The sequence below is a fragment of the Diceros bicornis genome, chromosome 31 (assembly GCF_020826845.1).
Source record: "Diceros bicornis minor isolate mBicDic1 chromosome 31, mDicBic1.mat.cur, whole genome shotgun sequence".
NCBI lineage: Eukaryota > Metazoa > Chordata > Mammalia > Perissodactyla > Rhinocerotidae > Diceros > Diceros bicornis.
Genome location: NC_080770.1, coordinates 10,940,297 through 10,963,399, shown reverse-complemented (window position 1 = coordinate 10,963,399; position 23,103 = coordinate 10,940,297). Strand labels below are relative to the sequence as shown.

Sequence of the window (23,103 nt, the reverse complement as noted above, 5' to 3'; positions counted from 1 at the left end):
TTTAGGGGCTTCCCCCGTGGTGTAGTGGTTAAGTTTGGCACACTCCACTTTGGTGGCCCAGGTTTGCAGGTTTGGACCCCGGGCGCGGACGGACCTACACCACTTGTCAGCCATGCTGTGGCAGCGACCCACATGTAAAATGGAGGAATATTGGCACAGATATTAGCTCAGGCTAATCTTCCTCAAGCAAAAAAAGAGGAAGATTGGCAACAGATGTTAGCTCAGGGTGAGACTCAGTTTAAATGAACCCCCTCTGTGAAGCCCTCCCCTTGTACCCCCCACAGGATCAATCATTCCCCCACTATTTTAGTTTTCTATGGCTGCTGTAACAAATTACCACAATTTTAGTGGCTTAAGAAAACACAAATCTATTATCTTACAATTCTGGAGGTCAGATGTCCCAAATGGGCTGCAGGATTGTGTTTCTTCTGAAGGCTCTAGATAGGAATCCATTTCCTTGCCTTTTCTAGCTTCTGGAGGCCACCTTTATTCCTTGGCTCATGGCCTCTTTCTCCAATTTAAAAGCTAGCTGTCTAGCATCTCTAAATCTCTCTCTTCCTCTGACCTCTGCTTCTATTGTCACATTGCCTTCTCTGATTCTGACCCTTCTGTCTGCTTCTTATAAAATCCATTGTGATTAAATTGGCCCCTCCTGGATAATCCAGGATAATCTCCTCTTCTCAAAATCCTTAATCTCTTCTGCAAATTCCCTTTTGCCATGTAAGGTAACATGCACAGGGATTAGGACATGGACGTCTTTGGGAAGGCCATTATTCTGTCTACCACACCTACTGCTTTGAATGTGATTATTTTAGCACGTCTCAGTTGTTGTGTGTTTGTTTCATCATAACACAGCTCATGACCACTTGAGTTCAGCTAGATGGGGATGGGCACCAAATTCTAGGCAAGCAGGTTATAAAAAGTCACACAAAAGTTTGAAGCGAGAGAGCCAGGACTTGAATTCCATCCTTCCGTCTCCAGGTCTTGTGCTCTCTCTATCCTAAATGGTTTAGCATCTCCCTGTACTCTAATATTGTAACTCACTTAAATTTTGGGGGGGAAAGAACTAAGATGTAAATAATAAATAAAATCCTGTGTGTTCTACTAATCTATTACTAAATGTATGTTTTGAATTTGTATATATCTATATCTTTTTATCTATCTATCTAGTTCTCTATATATCATTTTCTCATCCTAGACTGTGGGTTCTCCTGGGGCAGAGGTTGTGTCTGGAACCCACCTGGCCTCTTTGGCACAGGCTTTTTGCCAAGCAGGTTCTCAATACATTTGTGCCATGGCTGATGAAGATGAGGAACACATGATAGCAGAGTATGAATCTCAACTCTTTTCTGATAGGATGAACAAAACAGTCCTTTGGCTGGGAATTTATAGACTAAAAAGAGTGGCAGCGTCTCTTACTGTCCTTACCAGCGGTAGATGAACTCAATCAGGTGTCCTCCAGGGCAGCCTCAGCCATCCATTCCAGTCCAGAGGTCGGGGATGCAGTTAACAGCGCTCTGGCCACAAAGAGGCGATGTTCTCTTAAGGATCGGCTGGTGGAGGACTTGGTGATTATAATGTTGGCCACTGATGGGAGCCTTCTTGGTCTCGGGTCACTCTTGTTTGATACAAATAAGATCACGCCCTGTGTCGAGTTTTGTAACTCCCTCTTCTCATTCAGTAATACATCTTGGACACCGTTCTATGTCAGTGCATGTATACCTGTAGGTGGTTATTTAGATTGTTTACAATTCTTGGCAATTGTAAACATAACTGTGACGATCATTATGATACCTACACTGCTTAGAGTGGGGCTGCTTGTAACCCACCCTTCACCTTTCCATCGAAGAAGGGTCTTCCTCTTCTCTGAAGGAAGATTGGCTTACCTGACTGTGAAATTGGGCAATGGATTATTGGGCATGTGAAACAATACCCCTCCTTGGCTCTCTCAGGAGTGAACCTACCTGCAGGTTAAGTCTTTTCTCCTCTCTGCTCCTTCCTTCTCCAGGAAGTTATCATGTGGTATTAATTGTCAATTGACAATCTTTATAACACTGTAGAATGTAGGTAAGTGTGTCATCATGCTCATTTTCCACATTCGCATATTACTGCTCTGCTCCTGCTTCCTCCACGTCTTTAAGCTCCCTGGGGCAGGCCTGGAGATGGAGGCCAGTGGATGTTAACTGTTCAACTGTGCTTGGGAAAGTTCCTTTTGGCCTAATTCAGCTTTATGGAGCTGATCATTTTTTTTATTTGTTGATGTTTTAATGGTTTTTAACATTGTGAAATTTTGGGTTGTACATTTTTGTTTGTCCATCACCATATATATGACTCCTTTCACCCTTTGTGCCCATCCTCCACCCCCTTGCCCCTGGTAACCACAATATAGTTTTCTCTGTCCATGTGTTGGTTTATATTCCACATATGAGTGAGATCATACAGTGTTTGTCTTTCTCTTTCTGGCTTATTTCACTTAACATAATATGCTCCAGGCCCATCCATGTTGTTGCAAATGGGACGATTTTGTCTTTTTTTATGGCTGAGTAGTATTCCATTGTATATATATACAACATTTTCTTAATCCAATCGTCAGTCGAAGGACACTTAGGTTGCTTCCACTTCTTAGCTATGGTGAATAATGCTGCAATGAACATAGGGGTGCATAAGCCTCTTTGGATTGTTGATTTCAGGTTTGTTGGATAGATTCCCAGTACTGGTATGGCTGGGTCATAGGGCATCTCTATTTTTAATTCTTTGAGGAATCTCCATACTGTTTTCCATAGAGGCTGCACCAGTTTGCATTCCCACCAGCTGTGTATGAGGGTTCCTGTTTCTCTACATCCTCTCCAACACTTGTTGTTTTTTGTCTTGGTGATTATAGCCATTCTAATGGGCATGAGGTGATATCTTAGTGTTGTTTTGATTTGCATTTCTCTGATGATTAGTGATGTTGAACATCTTTTCATGTGCCTATTGGCCATCTGTATATCTTCTTTGGAGAAGTGTCTGTTCATTTCCTCTGCCCATTTTTTTTTTATTGATGTTTTAATGGTTTCTAACATTGTGAAATTTTGGGTTGTACATTTTTGTTTGTCCATCACCACATATATGACTCCCTTCACCCCTTGTGCCCACCGCCCACCCCCACTGCCCTGGTAACCACAGTCCAGTTTTCTCTGTCCATGTGTTGGTTTATATTCCACATATGAGTGAGATCATACAGTGTTTGTCTTTCTCTTTCTGGCTTATTTCACTTAACATAATACGCTCCAGGCCCATCCATGTTGTTGCAAATGGGACGATTTTGTCTTTTTTTATGGCTGAGTAGTATTCCATTGTATATATATACCACATTTTCTTAATCCAATCGTCAGTCGAGGGACACTTAGGTTGCTTCCACTTCTTGGCTATGGTGAATAATGCTGCAATGAACATAGGGGTGCATAAGCCTCTTTGGATTGTTGATTTCAGGTGCGTTGGATAGATTCCCAGTAGTGGGATGGCTGGATCATAGGGCATCTCTATTTTTAATTCTTTGAGGAATCTCCATACCGTTTTCCATAGAGGCTGCACCAATTTGCATTCCCACCAGCTGTGTATGAGGGTTCCTGTTTCTCCACATCCTCTCCAACATTTGTTGTTTTTTGTCTTGGTGATTATAGCCATTCTAATGGGCGTGAGGTGGTATCTTAGTGTTGTTTTGATTTGCGTTTCCCTGATGATTAGTGATGTTGAGCATCTTTTCATGTGCCTATTGGCCATCTGTATATCTTCCTTGGAGAAGTGTCTGTTCATTTCCTCTGCCCATTTTTTGATCGGGTTGTTTGTTTTTTTGTTGTTCAATTGTGTGAGTTCTTTATATATTATGGAGATCAACCCCTGGTCAGATGTATGTTTTGCAAATATTCTCTCCCAGCTGGTTGGTTGTTTGTTCATCTTGATTCTGGTTTCATTTGTCTTATAAAAGCTCTTTAGTCTGATAAAGTCCCACTTGTTTATTTTTTCTTTAGTTTCCCTAGTCTGGGTAGGCATGTCATCCGAAAAGATTCCTTTAAACCCAATGTCAAATAGTGTGTTGCCTATATTTTCTTCTATGAGTTTTATAGTTTCAGGTCTCACCTTCAGGTCTTTGATCCATTTTGAGTTAATTTTTGTGAATGGCGATAGCACATGGTCCACTTTCATTCTTTTGCATGTGGCTGTCCAGTTTTCCCAACACCATTTATTGAAGAGACTTTCCTTTCTCCATTGTATGTTCTCAGCACCTTTGTTGAAAATTAGCTGTCCGTATATGTGTAGTTTTATTTCTGGGCTTTCAATTCTGTTCCATTGATCTGTGTGTCTGTTTTTGTACCAGTACCATGCTGTTTTGATTACTATTGCTTTGTAGTATGTTTTGAAGTCAGGGATTGTGATGCCTCCTGCTTTGTTCTTTTTTCTTAGGATTGCTTTAGCTATTCGGGGTCTTTTGTTGCCCCATATAAATTTTAGTATTCTTTTTTCTATTTCTGTGAAGAATGTCATTGGGATTCTGATTGGGATTGCATTGAATCTGTAGATTGCTTTAGGTAATATAGACATTTTAACTATGTTTATTCTTCCAATCCACGTGCATGGGATATCTTTCCATTTCTTTATGTCATCATCGATTTCTTTCAATAATGTCTTGTAGTTCTCATTGTATAGGTCCTTCACCTCCTTGGTAAGATTTATTTCTAGGTATTTTATTCTTTTTGATGCAATTGTAAATGGTATTATCTTTTTGAGCTCTCTTTATGTTAGTTCATTATTAGCATACAGAAATGCAACTGATTTTTGTAGATTGATTTTGTACCCTGCAACTTTGCTGTAGTTGTTGATTATTTCTAATAGTTTTCCAACAGATTCTTTAGGGTTTTCTACATATAAAATCATGTCATCTGCAGATAGTGAGAGTTTCACTTCTTCATTACCTATTTGGATTCCTTTTATTCCTTTTTCTTGCCTAATTGCTCTGGCCAAAACCTCCAGTACTATGTTGAACAAAAGTGATGAGAGTGGGCAGCCCTGCCTCGTTCCTGTTCTCAGAGGAATGGCTTTCAGTCTTTCCCCATTGAGTATGATGTTGGCTGTGGGTTTGTCATAAATAGCCTTTATTATGTTGAGGTACTTTCCTACTATTCCCATTTTGTTGAGAGTTTTTATCATAAATGGATGTATCTTGTCAAATGCCTTCTCTGCATCTATTGAGATGACCACGTGGTTTTTATTGTTTGTTTTGTTGATGTAATGTATCACGTTGATTGATTTGCGGATGTTGAACCATCCCTGCATCCCTGGTATAAATCCCACTTGATCATGGTGTATGCTCTTTTTAATGTATTGTTGTATTCAGCTTGCCAATATTTTGTTGAGGATTTTTGCATCTATGTTCATCAGCGATATTGGCCTGTAATTTTCTTTCTTTGTGTTGTCTTTGGCTGGCTTTGGTATCAGGGTGATGTTGGCCTCGTAGAATGATTTAGGAAGTGTTCCATCTTCCTCCATTTTTTGGAATAGTTTGAGAAGGATGGGTATTAAATCTTATTTGAATGTTTGGTAAAATTCACTGGAGAAGCCATCTGGTCCTGGACTTTTATTTTTTTGGGAGGTTTTTGATTACTATTTCAATCTCTTTACTTGTGATTGGTCTATTCAGATTCTCCATTTCTTCTTGGTTCAGTTTTGGGAGGTTGTATGAGTCTAAGAATTTATCCATTTCTTCTAGATTGTCCAATTTGTTGGCATATAATTTCTCATAGTATTCTCTTATAATCCTTTGTATTTCCGTGGTATCTGTTGTAATTTCTCCTCTTTCATTTCTAATTTTATTTACTTGAGCCTTTTCTCATTTTTTCTTAGTAAGCCTGGCTAAGGGTTTGTTGATTTTGTTTATCTTCTCAAAGAACCAACTCTTTGTTTCATTAATCCTTTCCACTGTTTTTTTTTGGTCTCAATTTCATTTATTTCTGCTCTGATTTTTATTATTTCTCTCCTTCTGCTGACTTTGGGCTTTGTTTGTTCTTCTTTTTCTAGTTCTATTAGGTGTAATTTAAGGTTGCTTATTTGGGCTTTTTCTTGTTTGTTAAGGAGGGTTGGATCGCTATGAGTTTCCCTCTCAGGACTGCTTTTGCTGCATCCCATATGGTTTGGTATGGCATATTTTCATTTTCGTTTGTTTCCAGATAGTTTTTGATTTCTCCTTTAATTTCATCAATGATCCATTGGTTGTTCAGTAGCATGTTGTTTAATCTCCACATTTTTGTCACTTTCCCAGTTTTTTTTTTCATGGTTCATTTCCAGTTTCATAGCATTATGGTCTGAAAAGATGCTTGTTATGATTTCAGTCTTCTTAAATTTATTGAGGCTTGCTTTTTTTCCCAACATATGGTCTATCCTTGAGAATGTTCCATGCGCGCTTGAGAAGAATGTGTAGTCAGCTGTTTTTGGATGGAGTGCTCTGTATATGTCTATTAGGTCCGTCTCGTCCAGTTTTTCATTTAAGTCTACTATTTCTTTATTGACTTTTTGTCTGGATGATCTATCCATTGATGTAAGTGGGGTATTAAGATCCCCTACTATTATTGTGTTGTTGTTAATGTCTCCTTTTAGGTTTGTTAATAGTTGCTTTATGTACATTGGTGCTCCTATGTTGGGTGCATATATATTTATAAGTGATATGTCTTCTTGGTGGAGTGTCCCTTTTATCATTATACATTTCCCTTCTTTGTCTTTCTTAACCTGTTTTATCTTGAAGTCTACTTTGTCTGATATGAGTATGGCAACACCTGCTTTCTTTTGTTTGCCATTAGCTTGGAGTATTGTCTTCCATCCTTTCACTCTGAGCCTGTGCTTGTCTTTAGTGCTGAGATGTGTTTCCTGGAGGCGGCATATTGTTGGGTATTACTTTTTAATCCATCCTGCCACTCTGTATCTTTTGATTGGAGAGTTCAATCCATTTACATTTAGGCTAATTATTGATATATGAGGGCTTAATGTTGCTGTTTTGTCACTTATTTTCTGATTCTTTTGCCTTTCCTTTGTTTCTTGTCCCATTTGTTTCAGACTCCCAATTCAGTTTGGTTGTTCTGTCTTATGACTCTTCTAGTTTTCTCTTCGTTTATCATATGTGGTTTTGTTTTGCTTATTTGTTTAGTGGTTACCTTGAGGTTTGTGTAAAAAATCTTGTGTATGAGATAGTCCATTATCTGATGGCCTCCTATTTCCTTATACTAAGTCAATTCAATCACTTTCCTCTTCCCCTTCTAAGTCATTCTTGTTATACCTTATTCTATCTTGTGTTGTGGCTGTGTGATTACAGTGATGAGGTCAAATTTATTTTTGGTGAATTCCATCCTTTGATCTTTGATTTTAGCATTTAAGTGGTTGCTAACCTATTCCGGTAAAGATCTACTATTTTTCTGAGTCTATCTACCTATTTTTCTCCTTGCTCCAAGCTTTGTATTCCCTTTCTCTTCTTTTTTTCAGACCCGAGGACCTTCTTGAGTATTTCTTGTAGTGGGGGTCTCGTGGCCATGAACTCCCTTAGCTTTTGTTTATCTGGGAGAGTTACTATTTATCCATCATATTTGAAGGATATTTTTGCTGGATAGAGTATTCTTGGCTGAAAGTTTTTGTCTTGCAGTGTTTTGAATATATCATTCCAGTCTCTCCTAGCCTGTAAAGTTTCTGTTGAGAAATCCACTGAGAGCCTGATGGGAGTTCCTTTGTACTTTATTTTTTGTTTTTGTCTAGCTGCCCTTAATATCATTTCTTTGTCATTGACTCTGGGTAGCCTTGCCACTAGGTGTCATGGAGAGGGCCTTTGCCTGTTGACATATTTAGGTGACCTCTTGGCTTCGCTTACTGGTATTTCCTGCTCCTTCCCCAGATTTGGGAAACTCTCAGCTATTATTTCCTTGAATAGGCTCTCTGTTCCTCTTTTCCTCTCTTTTCCCTCAGAAATACCTATAATTCTTATGTTAATTTCCTAATAGAGTCAGATATTTCTCGGAGACTTTCTTCATTTCTTTTTAGTCTTAGTTCTCTCTCCTCTTCCATCTGGCGCATATCTGTATTCCTATCCTCTAAAATGCTAATTCTTTCCTGCATATCGTCAGCTCTGTTCTTTAAAGATTCCAGATTCTCCTTTATCTCCTCCATTGTGTTCTTCATCTCCATCAGCACTGATTGGTTTTTCTTTATGATTTCAATCTCTTTTGTGAAGAAACTCCTAATCTCATTGAATTGTTTGTGTGTGTTGTCTCGTATTTCCTTGAGTGTTTTTATGATAGCTATTTTGAAACCTCTGTCATTTAGGTTATGGATTTCTGTGTCTTCAGGGTTGGTTTCTGGGTGCTTGTCATTTTCTTTCTGGTCTGGTGATTTCATGTATCTTTGCATTGTGGTTCCTGTGTTGGCTTAGTTTTTCCTCATCCTGGAAATCTCTGGTTGCAATTTCCATCCGCCACCACTGTGTGGTGGTAAAGGGCTGTGTAATCTAAGCCCCCTGTGCTCTGCAGCGGTTTTTCTGCTGTGATCCGCGGTTTTTCCACTTCGATCCGCGGTTGGATCGCTTGGTCTGGTCTGGTCGGCTGAGCTGCAGGGTCCAGTTTGTGGGGAGGAGGTGGCTCTCTCCTTTGCCCTCTGGGTCCCTGGCCTGGGGGGGCTTCTCGTTCACCCCTCGTTATCCGCTCTCTAGGGTGCTCAGATGTTGATGGTAGCCCTGTGCCTCTTCTGAGTCCTCTGTGCCCGAGTTTCCTACTGGCTGAGAGAGCCCGAAGAGCTGCGGTTTCCCCGCCGAGGGCCGCCCCTCCCCCCTCCCTGGGAGCCCCAGGGACCGGGATCACTGATCTGATGGGGAGGGAGAGGAGTTCTCCTTACCTCTCCCCACTGCCTGCGGGGGCCCAGCAGGTTCCACTCTCAGATGTGCGGGAGTGTGGATCTTTCCAATCTAGCTTTTCACTGTCTGGGATTCCGTTGTTGGTCTGTGACTGTTCCTTTTCTTGTATCTTATCACGGGAAGAGTTCACGGGAAAGCTCCCACTGCCATGACCCTGACGTCACTCTCCTGGAGCTGATCTTTTGACCGCCATTTTGCTCCCATGTATATTTTTCACTTGATTCAGAGTTCAGAGGGAAGAGATGAGATTACTTAACATCCTCACAACAACAACGTGGATTCTGGAGGCAGAAGATGCAGGTTCAAATCCCAGTCCTTTCATTTACTAGCTTTGTGACCTTTGGCAAATTACCCTCTCTGAGCCTCAGTTTATGCATCTGGAACAAGGGGATCATGATAATTAGCCACCTTCAGAGCTATTTAAGTAATGGGTACAATAAATTTAACACATTTCTTGACTCATACTAAATTCAACAAATGTTAATTATCATTATTTTGACCTGTGCTCTGAAATAGTTAAAGTGGCTTAGGAATTATCTGATCCTTGAAGGTTTGTGAAAATAGTTAGTAAATCCATCTGAGCTGGGGGCTTTTGGTGAGATAGATCAGAGATCAACAAACCATGGCCATCACCAAATATGACCCTACATCTGTTTTATTACAGCCTGAAAGGTAAGAATGGATTTTACAATTTTAAATGTTGAAAAAAGAGATCAAAAACAATATTATTTATCTGATAAAATTATTTTTTATTAAAATATATTTGACATACAACATTGTGTGAATTAAAGGTATACAACATGTCAACTTGATACATTTATATATTGTAATATAACCATTGTAGCGATAGTGAGCACCTTTATCATGTTACATAATTATCATTTCTTGCTGATGATAATACAATATTGTTGTCTATATTGTCTATTCTGTGCACTATATCTCTAGGGCTTATTTTCTACACAATGCAAGTTTGTGTCCTTAAACAACATAACAGATGCTGAGACCACGAGACACTGTTCAACTGCAGTCTCTTCCTCACTATCTTAGATGGATTGTTCAACTGCAGTCTCTTCTCCATTATCTTAGATGGTTGGACACTTAACCTTGACAGAGGCATGGAAGGTACAGGGTCTGAGCCAGGTGTTCCTCCTGTGAGTCTTGGAACAAGCAGCACCTTGGGGCTGATGGTGAGGTTTTCCTATTCCTGTTTATTTCCTGAGTTCCTTAGTGATTCCGAGGTCTGACTGGTTGGAAGTGGATTTTAAAAGTCATGTGGCTGCTGTGTGAGCCCATCATTTGGAATTCTACTAACTAGAACAGAAGAAGGAACAATGCGTATGCCCAGGGGAAGTTAATGGGATATTCTCTAGGGATGTTAGCGGACATTCGTGAAAGAAGAGGATGGGGTTGGAAGCATTGCTGAGAAATAACAAAGCCCCAATTTACTTTATAGAAACTGCCATGAGAGCTTACTGCTCATTTTCCTTTTTTTATTTCCATTTTTATTTGATATTTCCAAATATTAAAATTTAAAATTTAGAAAAATTCTTACACCAATTATCTCAACAAGGCCATGCAAAGCGGTTTAAAATGTATACAACGATCATCCCCTCTGCAGTTTTGCTGCTTTATACAACTCTGTGATTGACGGAAAATTGAATGCCACGTGCCTGGTTGGAAAATTTCACCTGTTTACAAAACCAAAACCCAACAACAAACATGCAGGATAGTTGCTACTTTCTGTCGGCAAGTCAATTTAGAAACTAGTTTTTTTTTTTATTTAGGAGGCACTTGGGACTGAAAAATTTAGCTGCCCAATTTTATGCAAACACCCTACACAAATGACAGTCCCAACACTCTGTAAACTTTGGAGAGTTGAGATAGTAGACCCTATTTGTTGTCTGTAGTAGATTCAACCGGCTCATTTCCCTTAGTATCAAAAGTACCACTGAGTGATTATCTCCTCCCTTATGAAGTCTCATTCATTTTAATTTTTGGAGGGGAAATGAATGAGTAACCAGCTGGTTCACAAAAGCTGTGCCATTTAGCAAACCACTGAATTTAGGAACCTAAAGATTTGGAAATGCTAAACATCAGTTTCTTCTGTTCCCTCAGCACTCTTTCTGCCTCACCTCTCATTGACCAGTCATTGTACTTGGCCCAGTGTCACTGGATCATCCTTTTAATTTACACAAACTCAGAAGGAGGGTGAACTAGAGACAGAAGCCCAGGAAGGAAGAGAGTCCTGCTGAGATGTGAGCAGAAGGGGTGGCACTAACTTATCACTGGTGACAGGATTGTGGGGACTGATAAAGTAAGGAGAGCTCAGGTTCAATGACATCTTGCTTGCTTTGCTTTATTCCTACAGAACACACACTTTTCCCTCAACCTTCATTGCTTTGTGGGTCACTGTGGGAATGAACGAATGGACCACATTGCCACTTGCAGGGACAGGACTAGGGGGCATCACGCAAGATAAGGAGGCACCAAAAATCTCAGTAATTAGGGTACATAACATTTTAATAAAATATTTTTAAAAATAAAAATTAATGCCATATATCAAATTTTCAAATCAGTACAGGATTCACCCCTGCTTTGCACGAGTCCCCTCCCTGGCTGGCTCTGTTCCCGGCCCTGCACCCTTGAGTCATGGACAGAGAGAGCCAGGAGAGGAGCCTCGCCATGGTGCTCAGGGCTCAGAGTGGAGATGAAGCCTGCGGTGGATCAGGAACCTGAGCAGGACCCAACCAGCAGAACCTCAGTGCCTGAGGACATCAGAGACAGTCCTGGGGGAGACGGGGTGATGAGGGAGGAAAGTCACTTTTCCAAAGAAAGGATCAAGGTCAGGCTACAGATGGGAAGGAGCAAGGGCTTTTCAGATTCTTCAGTCCCTCACCCATGAGTTCTTAATGAATAATTGTGTGTGTGTGCACGCGCACGTGCACATGAGTACACACAGGTGTGATATATGAGGCTCTCTAAAGCTTTCATTTTAATTAGATGAAAAAAGAACTTTAGGTTTTGCAGATGCTTTATTGAAATGAAAATGTAAATGAGGTTTCAACAATTGTCTTGCAGTTTGTAGATCAAATGAGCAAAAAGAAAGAAAAGTTGTGGTTTACAGCAATCAGCAGTCAGTTTCTGACCATTCTCTGTAGTCCTCTGAGCCAAGGGTCTTGTGGACAGTTAATACAGAGCACACCAAGGACTGTTGTAAATTAAGTGCTGGAAAACAAACACAGAGACATCACTTAGATTTTCAATTCTCTCTGACAAGGTAAAATTCTGAAAAACAAACATTTCTTCTCACTCTTTTCCTGGGTTTGTCTGCACACATCTGACATCCAAGAAAGTTATTGCTGGAAGTAGCACTAACTATGAAGAAGGAGATCTTTTTTGCTGATCTCTCCTACAAGTGAAGGGCTTCTTGGGAATCAGATGTTTTTGCTTTGATAAAAGATGTCTGTGTGTGTGTTTGTGTGTGTGCACGTGTACATGGGCATGTGTGTGTAAGGGGAGCTGAGAGTTAGATAAGAGTTTTCCTGAGCCATCTTTTCCATCTTTTATCTTTTTCATTTATCATTCACTAAAGATTCCACAAAGTGAAGAGGCGAATCAGCACTGGGGCCTTGATGGCTTTTTTTTGATGTCAAAGTCATCAAACTCACCAAGAATTAAGTTCACTGAGATAAAATAAGGTATGTTCACTGTTGATTTGGCATAATTAGTGACAAACTTAGAGCCTGCTTCTCCCTGTCCAGTGGTTTAAAGCTCGTAAAAAATAGTGAAGTTATCATCATCTCTCTGAAATTGGTCAGAGTTTCATTTGACTGGTTGAGAAAACGTTGGTTGAATTCCTCTGTGCCCTTTGCAGTGGCATCATCTGATGTGAGCTCTTGAAGAGCTGTTAGATATTCACTCTTGGACAGTTCAGGATTAATTGCCTTTTCAACCACATCCTTGAGAAGTTGGCAGCTGGAACCTGCAAGGAAATCATGCAAAAGTGGGCTCAATTATGGAAGTATGGACCCCTTTTGGAGCATAACGATGATGTTTGTCATCTTCTTACATCCAGTAGAGATGTGCATTCAGAAAGATTATAGTGAATGGCCTTGAGTTCTCAATCCTAGGAGAGTAAACTCAGGATCTGGGATTTCCTTTAAGCCTTAAAACATCTGCCCTCCCCCAGCTTCCTGCCTCCACAGCCCAGAGAAGCCCAACATTATATATCCACAATTAAGGAGAATGCTCAAGAAATGAGATGCTCTGAGTTAGTGCAACATATTAAACATTATCTGGTCTTTCTTTGTTCAGAGTCATGTGATGCTTCACTATTATCATTCAGATCATCAAGTAGGATTTCCCAGTGTTGTAGATGTATTGGGTCTAGAATATTGTCCATTAGCTCTGTTGACACTAATTATTTTCTGCAACAAAAAAATAGTGCACAAATAAAATTCTTGTTCATAAAGTGATCTGTTGTAGCCATTTGAGGTGTGTAGTGATAAGGGTCTGGAATTGGATTCAGGAGAGCAGGATTTTTATTCTTCCCTCTGAGATTTTCTATTTAATTGACCTTGAGGATATCACCTTTAACATATCTGCATGTACTTCAGAAACAAATGAGGTGGGATATTAAAAGAACTTGGTAAATTAAATGAAACACACTATGTAGGTGATTGATTATTGAAGATCAGATTCTGGCTGCCAGGGCATTTTCCTCCCTCTGGATCTTCACTGCTAGAAGGAGACCTCCAGCAGGTGTGAGTTCTCCCAGTCAGGGTTGATCATGAAGAGACTGGGAGCTAAGGGGTATCCCAGTAGGCTCAAATCAACTTCTCAAATGTGTGAAAAGTAGACCCCCACTTGATTCGGGACACTGGGTCACACCTGTAGCATGAGCCTTTTCTCCTGAGAGGTTTCCCATTTCCTTCCACATTTAAGGAAACTCTATGAGTGCATCTTTCAGGAAACCCAGCTAGAGCCAATGTCAGGGGGCCATCAAAGCATATCTGATACCTAGCAGGTGTTGATCTGCTCACTGCAAGGTGAAAGACCTAGCTGACGGTGGTAGAGAAAATACTTTAATAAACAATAAGCTAGCAAACTGGAAGATGGTGGACTATCATCCTAAAAAAAACACCCATCTTAACGGGAACTGATTTGGAAATGACTTATAAAGGCAAACGGGGTTGGAGAGGGGGCTCAGAAATGTCAGGTGATGGATGATGGCAGAACATTGGGCACCTCTCCATAGTGGATCTGCTGAATGCAACATTCCTGAGGAATCTAAGAAAACCTCAGTTCTTTCTTTACACAGGACAGAAGGAAAAGTTTGGGCAGAGGACATAAATTTTCTGCTAACAAGTTATTCTTTCTACTAGTTACGGATTGGCTTGCATGTGTGCAGTTCTAAGCATCTTTCCAAAGCACATTGTGAGAATAAAACGGGGAGGGGAGCATGTGACCTTGGGGGCTGAAGTTCTAAGAGTCCTCTGCGCAGGGGCGATTGTCTCTCATGTTTCTTCATGGGCCACATGTGCAAATTCAGGGGGGTTCTATGTGTTGCATGCAGTGGATCTTTAGTCTATGAAGTGTGAGGCTTACAATCGGTCATTTTAGCTTCTCAATGCTCCTGTGTGACGCTTAGTCAGGCGGAGGGCTGGCGGCAAGCTACTCTCTTATCAGTGGTCCTCCTGCTGTTCTGCAAGGCAAGCTCAGAAACTTTGGTTACTTTGTTTCCCAGGTTAACCTTGTGCGTACAGGCACCTTTCATCCTAATCCAGGGAAATTTGAACTCCTTCATCCTCAGTTTCATATCTTTCCCTTGTCCCACTGAAATATCTAATTCCAATATTCAATCCTCAAACCCCTCCTGGTTTTCATGGTGCCTGTGATGATGGTGATCTGCCCTGAATGGCATGAGATGCTACATGCAGCTCCATGGCGGAGGCACAGCCCATGAGGAAACTACCTTAATTTTCTAGAGTTAATGATAATCCTTTGGGCTATTACACCCAGACACTTTATACTGGGGCTGTCCTGTACTGGGGTTTGGGGAACAGGAATTCTTCCACAGGGGCCCTGACAACAACCTTTAGCCCAAGGCCTGCCCTCCCTGTCATTGCTCACCTGCATAGCAGTAGAGGGGGAGGGCCACCAACATGAGGACTGTCACCAGCTTCATGGTGGAGGCAGCTATTGTTGGCTGGTCTCTGATGTGGCAGTAATGAAGGAACTCAATCTGGAGGGGAGCACCCAGAACTCCTCCTTTTGTTCTTAAGGTCACCACCTTAATCCCTCCCATTAATGAGAGAATGAGTCACGTGGTGAACCTGGCGTTGGACCAGGAAAGGACAGCGAGAATCAGCCGGAACCCAGCCTGCCTGTGCTCTGTTTGTGGAAACCAAAGAGGCAGAGCTTTTTGGACCCCAAACAATTTTGGAAATGCGATAATGATACAAAACTTAGATGAAATTAATGCAAAGGTACTTTCTAAATAATAAAGCAAATAACACCATTGCGAGCCTGTGTTGTCACCCTTGTGGTTTTTATTATTATTGTGGTCTTCATTATATCCTCCTCCTCTTCTTCCTCCTCTTTTTTCTCTTCTCATTCTACTTCTTCAAGGTACAAAAAGCTTGATATCCTGTGTGTCTGTTCCTGCTGGTTTACCACACACCTGGGCTCGATGCAATACCACAGACCTCCTCTGGGAGGCAGACTTCTTTCACCCACTGACACTTTCGTTCAGGTGCTGTAAGATTGGGAAATATTAATGTTACCTCTCTGAAGTTTGTTTTTACAAAGAATATCTCAGTTAACTCAAATTAATAAATTTATTCTAATCTATAAATTAATTTTCTTTTAGTTTATGTTAGCTGTTTAAAGTTCTTCCACTGAAAGGATGACTTGAAGAAGTACAATAACTGATTGCTTAGGGGAGGCAGTGCTGAGTGGTGGAATGGTGAGGAGATCTGGGCTCATGCAGGTGTGGGTTTGAATCTTGGATGCAACACCTAATCATGAAGTGTCCTTGGGCAAGTTAAAGTGCTGGTCATTCTGAGCTTCCTCTTCCTCATTTCTAAAATGGGCATAAATGATACTGTTACTGAACCAAGTGGGCTCACCTCCTAGTGAGTTAAAGAAGACTCTATACCAGTGGAAGTTGTCTCCCAAAGTAAAGTGTATTTGCAGCAAATAGGAGGCCATGAGGAATCATTTCCAAAGTCATGGCGTCCCCAAACAAAGGGAAGCAGGAACTTTTATTTGGTTGGGGAATGAAGATTCAAAAAGAAGAGGTGGGTATTCGCTTGCACAGGCTCAGTTGGAGAACATGCTTCCACGTAATGAGGCCTAAGCTCCTCCTGGAGAGATCTTTGCATTAAAAATAAGGCAAAGGTCATGGGCATAGCTCTTGTGGTGAGGCTTGGTCAGTTTCAGGATGGCTGGTGGTTACATCTCCCTTGAGTTTCTAGCTTGGTCAGTTTCAGGATGGCTGGTGGTTACATCTCCTTAACATTTGAAAGGAAAAGAAACAACTTGGAAAAGCAGTTAATTGCTTCCAAACCTACCCTTGAGTTTCTTGAGGCATGTAGTCAGTGATAATACCATGCCTGGTTTTGTAAGGATGACAGACACTCCATGTAAAGAGCCTATCACAGGACTTAAACTAGGGTAATCATAAAAAAATGGGAGGTTTTGGGGCTGGCGTGGCGGCCTAGTGGTTAAGTTCGTGTGCTCTGCATCCATGGCCTGGGGTTCTCAGGTTCGAATCCTGGGGGCAGACCTACACATTGCTCAAGAAGCCATGCTGTGGCACGTGTCCCACGTATAAAGTAGAGGAAGATAGGCACAGATGTTAGCCCAGGGCCAGTCTTACTCAGCAAAAAGAGGAGGATTGGCAATGGATGTTTGGCAATTAGGTCAGGGCTATTCTTCATCACCAAAATAAAGGGGGAAGATTTCATCCATCCATCCATCCATCCATCCACCCATCCATTGTTCAACAGTAACCATGAGGTTCTCCTATGACTGGGCCCTGTTCTCTGTGCCACAAATTCAGTTGTGGGAACAAGTTAGAGGAGAACCTTGCTCTGTGGAGCTCACCAGGGAGATAACAAACAAGCCTACAGTTGAGTGAGTGATATCGGACAGTGACTGTGTGAAGAACAGCAACACAACCCCTGGGGCAGCGTCCTGCACAGAGGTCCAGGCAAAGCTATAGGAGGAGGGACTTTTAAACTTGAATGAGATGTCCCGGGGAAGAGCTGGGGAAGAGTGTTCTAGGCAGAGAGAACAGCAAGTACAGAGGCCCGAGAGCAGATGGTATTTTAAAAGGTAAGGAAAGTGTTCCTCTTGGTGTCAAGAGAGGGACAGGACGGCCTTATGGGATAGAAAAGCCACATCAGTTTAAGCAGGGTGATATGAAGGTTACCAGAACAGGAGAAACAAAGTTGGCTTAGGTTAAAAAAAAAAAGAGAGAGAGAGAGAAATGGATGAGAGAGGCAGAGAGATGAGTCAATAGCTGATTACCTGAGAATGCATTATTTGCTGTCCGGATTATTTGGACATCTTTATTTCCATCCCTCACTGGAGGGTAACTTGCCAAGAACGAAACTGATTTGGCAAGATGCTAGAAACAGAGAAGTTTATGTTCTCATGTGTGTACTTTCACACAGTTGACATTTGCTGGTGATTTTCATGCCAAAGAAAAGTGAAGGACTTTAATGATGAAATGGGATAATGTTTCCTTCACCAGGACTTAATGGGGACTCTGCCTGAGGCCCCAGTTCTTATGGGCCTTCCCTATCACCTGCTGCAACAGTGGACCCTTCAGAGGTTTGTTACTCAACAAAAAACATTCCACCCACATCATGTACACAGTGCCCATAATAAAGAGGTGTGTTTTCTTTACCTCCGTGTTTTCTCCATACAGCTGAGGATGATCATTCTCAGGCAACTCATAAAACAATAACGTGGCCCAGAAAAGACTCCTTTGTAAGCCAGCATTTACAGGGAGAAATAGGAGAAACCAAAAATTTGAATGCTTGTGTTGCTGGCCTTATTTTTTCTCTTCCCAAAAGGAACTTTCACTCAGGTCCCCAAACGAAGTTCAGAAACTAAGGAGTGAAATGACCTTCAGTTTTAGTGTTTGTGGGACATTTATTGATCACCTGCTATGACAAACCATGGTGCAAAGGTAAATGATTCAGATTCTACCTGGAATGAGCTATTAATGGGGAAATAAAGCATTTGGTAAGAGGGAATTATATTTGGCCCGTCCTCGGGCTCATAGAAGCCCTGAGACATAGTCACACTAATATTTTGGTCATTTGAGGCCTTGCTATACTTAATAAAAGTAATAATATTCAGTGAGATCCCTTTTTTTCACAGTGACTCATGCATTGCTACAAAAGCCTACAAGAGTTATTTTGAAATTGAGATGATCTAAGTTTTTTTAAATTGTAAGTTACTGATATCAGCCCGACATTATTAGGGTAAGAGATGACATGTTTCTTTTTTTTCACTCATTCTGTAAAACTGGTTCTGACCTCACCTCCAGGGCTGTTGGGACATTAACCTCAGGCAAGTTCTTTGGAGGTGAACTTCTTCCTTAAGATCATACTAAAGTCTAGACCATTGGTGGAGAGATAGTTACCCAAAACAGAAACTTTAGGAAAGGCTCTGGTCTTGAAGACATCTTGATAGCAGTGAGATGTCCATTGTTCACAGTATCCAGGCTATTCCTACACCAGATGCCTCCTTTGCCTTGCGTGGAGATTTCACATCTCTGTTTCTTTATGCGCTGGGAACAGTCCTAGGATTGTCGTGAAGCCTGAATGAGCTACAATGTGTAAGCTCTCAGAACAGGGCTGGGCACCGAGTAGGTGCTATCGACATGTCAGTTGCCAGCGATTAATTTTATAAAAATAAGAAAGGTAATATGGTAAACCTTGAAGGACTACTAGGACCATTATAGACCACTGAAGACTCTGCTTCTACTTTACACTCTCCAAAAGATCTAGAGATCATCATATTCAGGTCTTAGGTCAAAGTCCTAAGTTTGAAAATAAAGCACTGTATTTGATCCATGCTTACTTGATATTTTTCTGACTCCTTCTTAGAAGAGTTTTATTGAGATATAATTTACATATAATTTCTTCTCAAACATATTCTACATACTGTTGGCCTAGTCATCTTCTCAGTATCCAGCACCGGTCCCTATTTACCTGTTTTAAAAATTCAATAAAATGTGAATGGCAAACAATTACATAGCACTTACTCGATGCAGGGCACTGAGAGCCTCTTTTAATCTTCACAACAACAACCCAATGAGTAGGGTGATGATGAGACTTATTGGCCAAACTGGGGTACACTGGAGGGTGAAAGAGGTCACTAAATGGGTGGAATGCTGGGACAGCAACATAAACCAGGATTCTCCTGAGCAAACTGAGATGTGTGGTCACCCTCCACATGAGGTGGGCATATCATTTCTCCCCAGCTGCAGACAATGAGATAAGAGAGGTCAAGTAACTTGACCAAGGGCACACAGCTCATGGATGGCAGAGTCTGGATAAAGAGCCAGGTGTTCTAGCTCTAGAGGCAGCTCTCAACACTATTGACGTCTTGAGTTTGACGTATGGACCTTCACTTTATGGCTCGGACGGATCCTTGTGACCTTGACTTCCACAACTCCCCTATGTGAACTCCAGGTGGATTTCTGTGCAGGCTGCACAGTTTCTGCTTGAGGCCTTTGCTCCCTGTGAGCTCCCCTCTCCTGCTGTCCTTGCCTCAGTCCCACTGAGTTGAAACTCCTTATTCATTCCTGATTCCACATCAAAGACAGCCCACTTATTGTGCCCTTTTCTGGCCTCTGAATCTCCTGGGACTACCCCATTCCCTGGACCTCATGGCTCTCCATGTGCAGCTCTGTCCTGACATCCCAGGACCTGATCCCATGGCCCTTTCCTCCCTGTTCAAGCTCCTGGAGGGCACAGCCTGTGCACCTCTGCTCTTTGTGTGACAATAATCAACCTGTAGCTGCTTAACTAATTATTGTGTAACTGCTTTTCAAGGCAGATTTTGATTGTTTACAAAGAATTCTCTGATTATATTACGTGTTTTACTATTCTGTCTATTTAGAAAGAGAAGCTTGTTTAAACTTGAATCTTTAGTAAAGGCAGGGATCAAACCCAACACTAAAACCAGACTTAGCGTGACATCCTCGTGCTAACACCACCTTCTTTCTGTTCCTGGATGAGGACTTTGGAGTCACAACAGGGAGGGGGCGGGTGAGGAGAAGAGGAAGTTGGAGCCCATGCTTCAGGGACTGGGCCACAAGGGTCTCCTTGTTCCCCAGAAGTAACCATTACCGTGATCTAATCTAAACCGGATCCATCTATTGACTTGGGATGGTGAGCCGGATTTGGAAGCTGAGGAAGGATCATGTCTGCCCTGGGTAATTCTCCTTGGCTCATTCGCCAAAACCATGAACTTTACACAACTTGAAATTTCCATTAAATGTGTGGTTAAATATTTAATCCCATACACATGTGATAGTCATATGGTTCATTAGGTAGCTACAGCAATATCTTGTCTATTTATTAGTAATTTTCCCTCCATTTCACGCCCACATTTTCTTGCTAATCATTGGCATCCACAGTTGTGAAACTCTGGTCATTAGGGGCATTACAAGGGGTGTGTGGGAGACCTTATATAAAGTATTTCCACTGCTACAGCAGTGAATCTATTCTGGGGCTGATTTGCTCCCTCCATCCACCCACCCCTGTGAACAACATCCATGTCTAGAGATGTTTGTGGTGTCTCCACAGGGTCAGTGATTTGCCAACGGCATCAAGTGGGTAGAGACCAGGGATGCTGCTAAACAACCTGTGATGCTCAGGGCATCCACTCACAAAAGAATTTTTCAGCCTCTGATGTCAATAAAGCCATGGTTGGGAAACAAAGTCATAGAGAAATATCTAAAAGCATTTGCCCTTGTGGTGAAAGGTCACTAGTACTAGGTAGCCTCATACCCAGTGGAGAGTGAGTGGAACTTCTGTGCAGACAGACACCAGCAGGAGTGTGGGCATCTGTATCCTCTAGTGTGCGGAGCTCAGCTTCATGGCCATGCTTCTACCCAGATTCTCCCCACATGTTCTCTATTCTGTCATCCTCATTTACTTGTCCTTCAAGATCCAACTCAGCCATCACCTCCACACAAAGCCTTCCTTCCTGGAGAATGCAAACTCATAAGGGCTTTGTTCTTCCTTGAATATCTACAGGCCTTCAATTTCTATTGTAAAATCTCATTCTCAGTGATATACCTCGTATCTTTCTTCACTTCTCTATCTTACGTCTTGTCGTTTCACACAATAATTAATTCCTTAAGGAAATTCATTAAATCTTTCAACCAAATAGATAAAGTTACTCCTGAGTTTGGTGCAGTGTAGTTTCCAAGTTGACCTCAGATAATTTGCCACTCCTAACCTATAAGTTGCCGGTTTTTTCCCCAACTGTATTTTTGCCCTTTTTCTTTTATCCTGTCCTTCCTTTTCATTTCTATCTTACAACTTCTTAGATTTTCCAAAATTTTTATTTTAAAATAGTGATATAGGAGCATTGCTCAAAAGAAAAATATGGAAAAATAGCTCTAATCAGAAGCACTAGTCTCCTGTCCATTCCTATCCACACCGTGTTGTCTCATACTTGTTTAGAACTTCTTTCACTGTGTTGCCTGGTATTGATGTGTTTTACAGTTCTCTCCTGATTTATCTATAAAAACCCACACTATATCCTGTGTTTACTGGATTCTATGTCTTATCTTTCTTCTTCTCTTCCTTCTTTTTGTAGAGTATATCCTCTGATACATTCAGATAAAAAACTCACTGGACATACAACTTTTGAAGACTTTCATCTCTGAAATATCTTTATTTGTCTTCATGCTTAAATGATAGTAGACTGCATCTACAATTATGTTGGTATGCAATTATAGGTTGGAGCCTCTGAATTTTTAGTATTATTCCTGTGTCTTCCAGTCTTGTGTTGATTCGATTTTTATTCCCCATTCTTGGATCTGACTTAATGTTTCTTTCTAGAAGGAAGACCTTTCTTTAGGATGATGTTCCAAAAATTCACAAAAATGTGTTTTGATGTGTGAAGTGAGTGGGCTATTCAATTTCATATACTGTATTTCTAGGAATTTTTCTCATAATATTTCTTTAGTGATTTTCTTCTTACCATGATCTCCCTGATTCTGGAATCTTATTAGTTGGACATCTGGATGGATGCTTTAACATTCTTTTCTTTTCCCTCATATTTCTCTATCTTTTCCACCACATCTATGCTACCACAGTTCCACTATTTTATTTTGTCTTCCAACTCCTTTATTATTTTTTTCAGCTGTCTTATTTTTAATTTTTCCAGAGCTCCTTTTTGTACTTTGAACATTTATTAAGCCGTGAAGAGAATAAGAGATCTTAATAATGTGGGATTTTTGAATACCTATGAAGGTGTTTCATGAGAGAAAGATCTGCCTGGCCCAGACAACATGGACCAATTCAAAAAGAGTATGAGTAAATTCAGAACTTCCTTATCTTCCTGTCTCTCTCCTTTTCTTATGCCCTAACAAGGTCAGAAACTGTATTTAGTAGCTGGGAGAGAAAAAGTAGAAGTAAAGGAGAGAAACAAAGGAGAAATCTTAATTTTGAGTCAATGCAGTTTTAATTATTATACAGGCCTGTATATTCTCATTTCTGAATGGAGACATGAAACTTCATATCAAAGGAAATGGAAGTCATTGAAGGTTTGTGTTAAGTGAGCTTGTGACAAAACCAGAGCTTTGCGTTCAGAATGTTGACCTTGTCATAGAGAGTGAGATGGCTGCAGGGAGAAGACACTTGAGGAGGAGAGCCCAGACAGAGCACCACAAGACTTGTCCAGGGGAAGAACGAGAGGCCTCGAGGGATAAAGTCAGGACTCTGCATGAGTCAATCCTTTGCACTTGGTTAAACTCAGTCTGTGAGTTTGAACCAAAGTTTCTTAAAACCTAGCGATATCTTCAACAGAGAAAAATCCAGGAGGCAAATCAAAGTCAACACCAGACATAATTAGACTTTGAGGAGCCAGCAGCTCTGGGAGAGCATGTCCAGTGAGGATGGAAATACAGGCCCTGCTCCCAT

General features: G+C 41.1%; 1 protein-coding gene across 1 annotated transcript; it reads right to left on the bottom strand.

Moving 5' to 3' along the window:
- Nucleotides 1–12,106: 12,106 nt before the first annotated feature.
- On the bottom strand, nucleotides 12,107–15,107 carry LOC131395515 (mammaglobin-A-like). The gene is made up of 3 exons (XM_058527382.1): nucleotides 15,053–15,107; nucleotides 12,714–12,902; nucleotides 12,107–12,144 (listed from the first exon to the last, which is right to left on the bottom strand). The coding sequence occupies exons 1-3, from the start codon at nucleotides 15,105–15,107 to the stop codon at nucleotides 12,107–12,109; spliced, it is 282 nt and encodes a 93-aa protein (XP_058383365.1).
- Between the last annotated feature and the right edge of the window lie 7,996 nt (nucleotides 15,108–23,103).

Coding starts and splice junctions, on each gene's coding strand:
- LOC131395515 (XM_058527382.1), bottom strand. CDS start 15,107: ATGAAGCTGGTGACAGTCCTCATGTTGGTGGCCCTCCCCCTCTACTGC. Junction 12,903..15,052: donor CCCCCTCTACTGCTATGCAG/GTGAGCAATGAC, acceptor ATTTCCTTGCAG/GTTCCAGCTGCCAACTTCTC. Junction 12,145..12,713: donor CAATTTCAGAGAGATGATGA/TAACTTCACTAT, acceptor TTGTTTTCCAGC/ACTTAATTTACAACAGTCCT.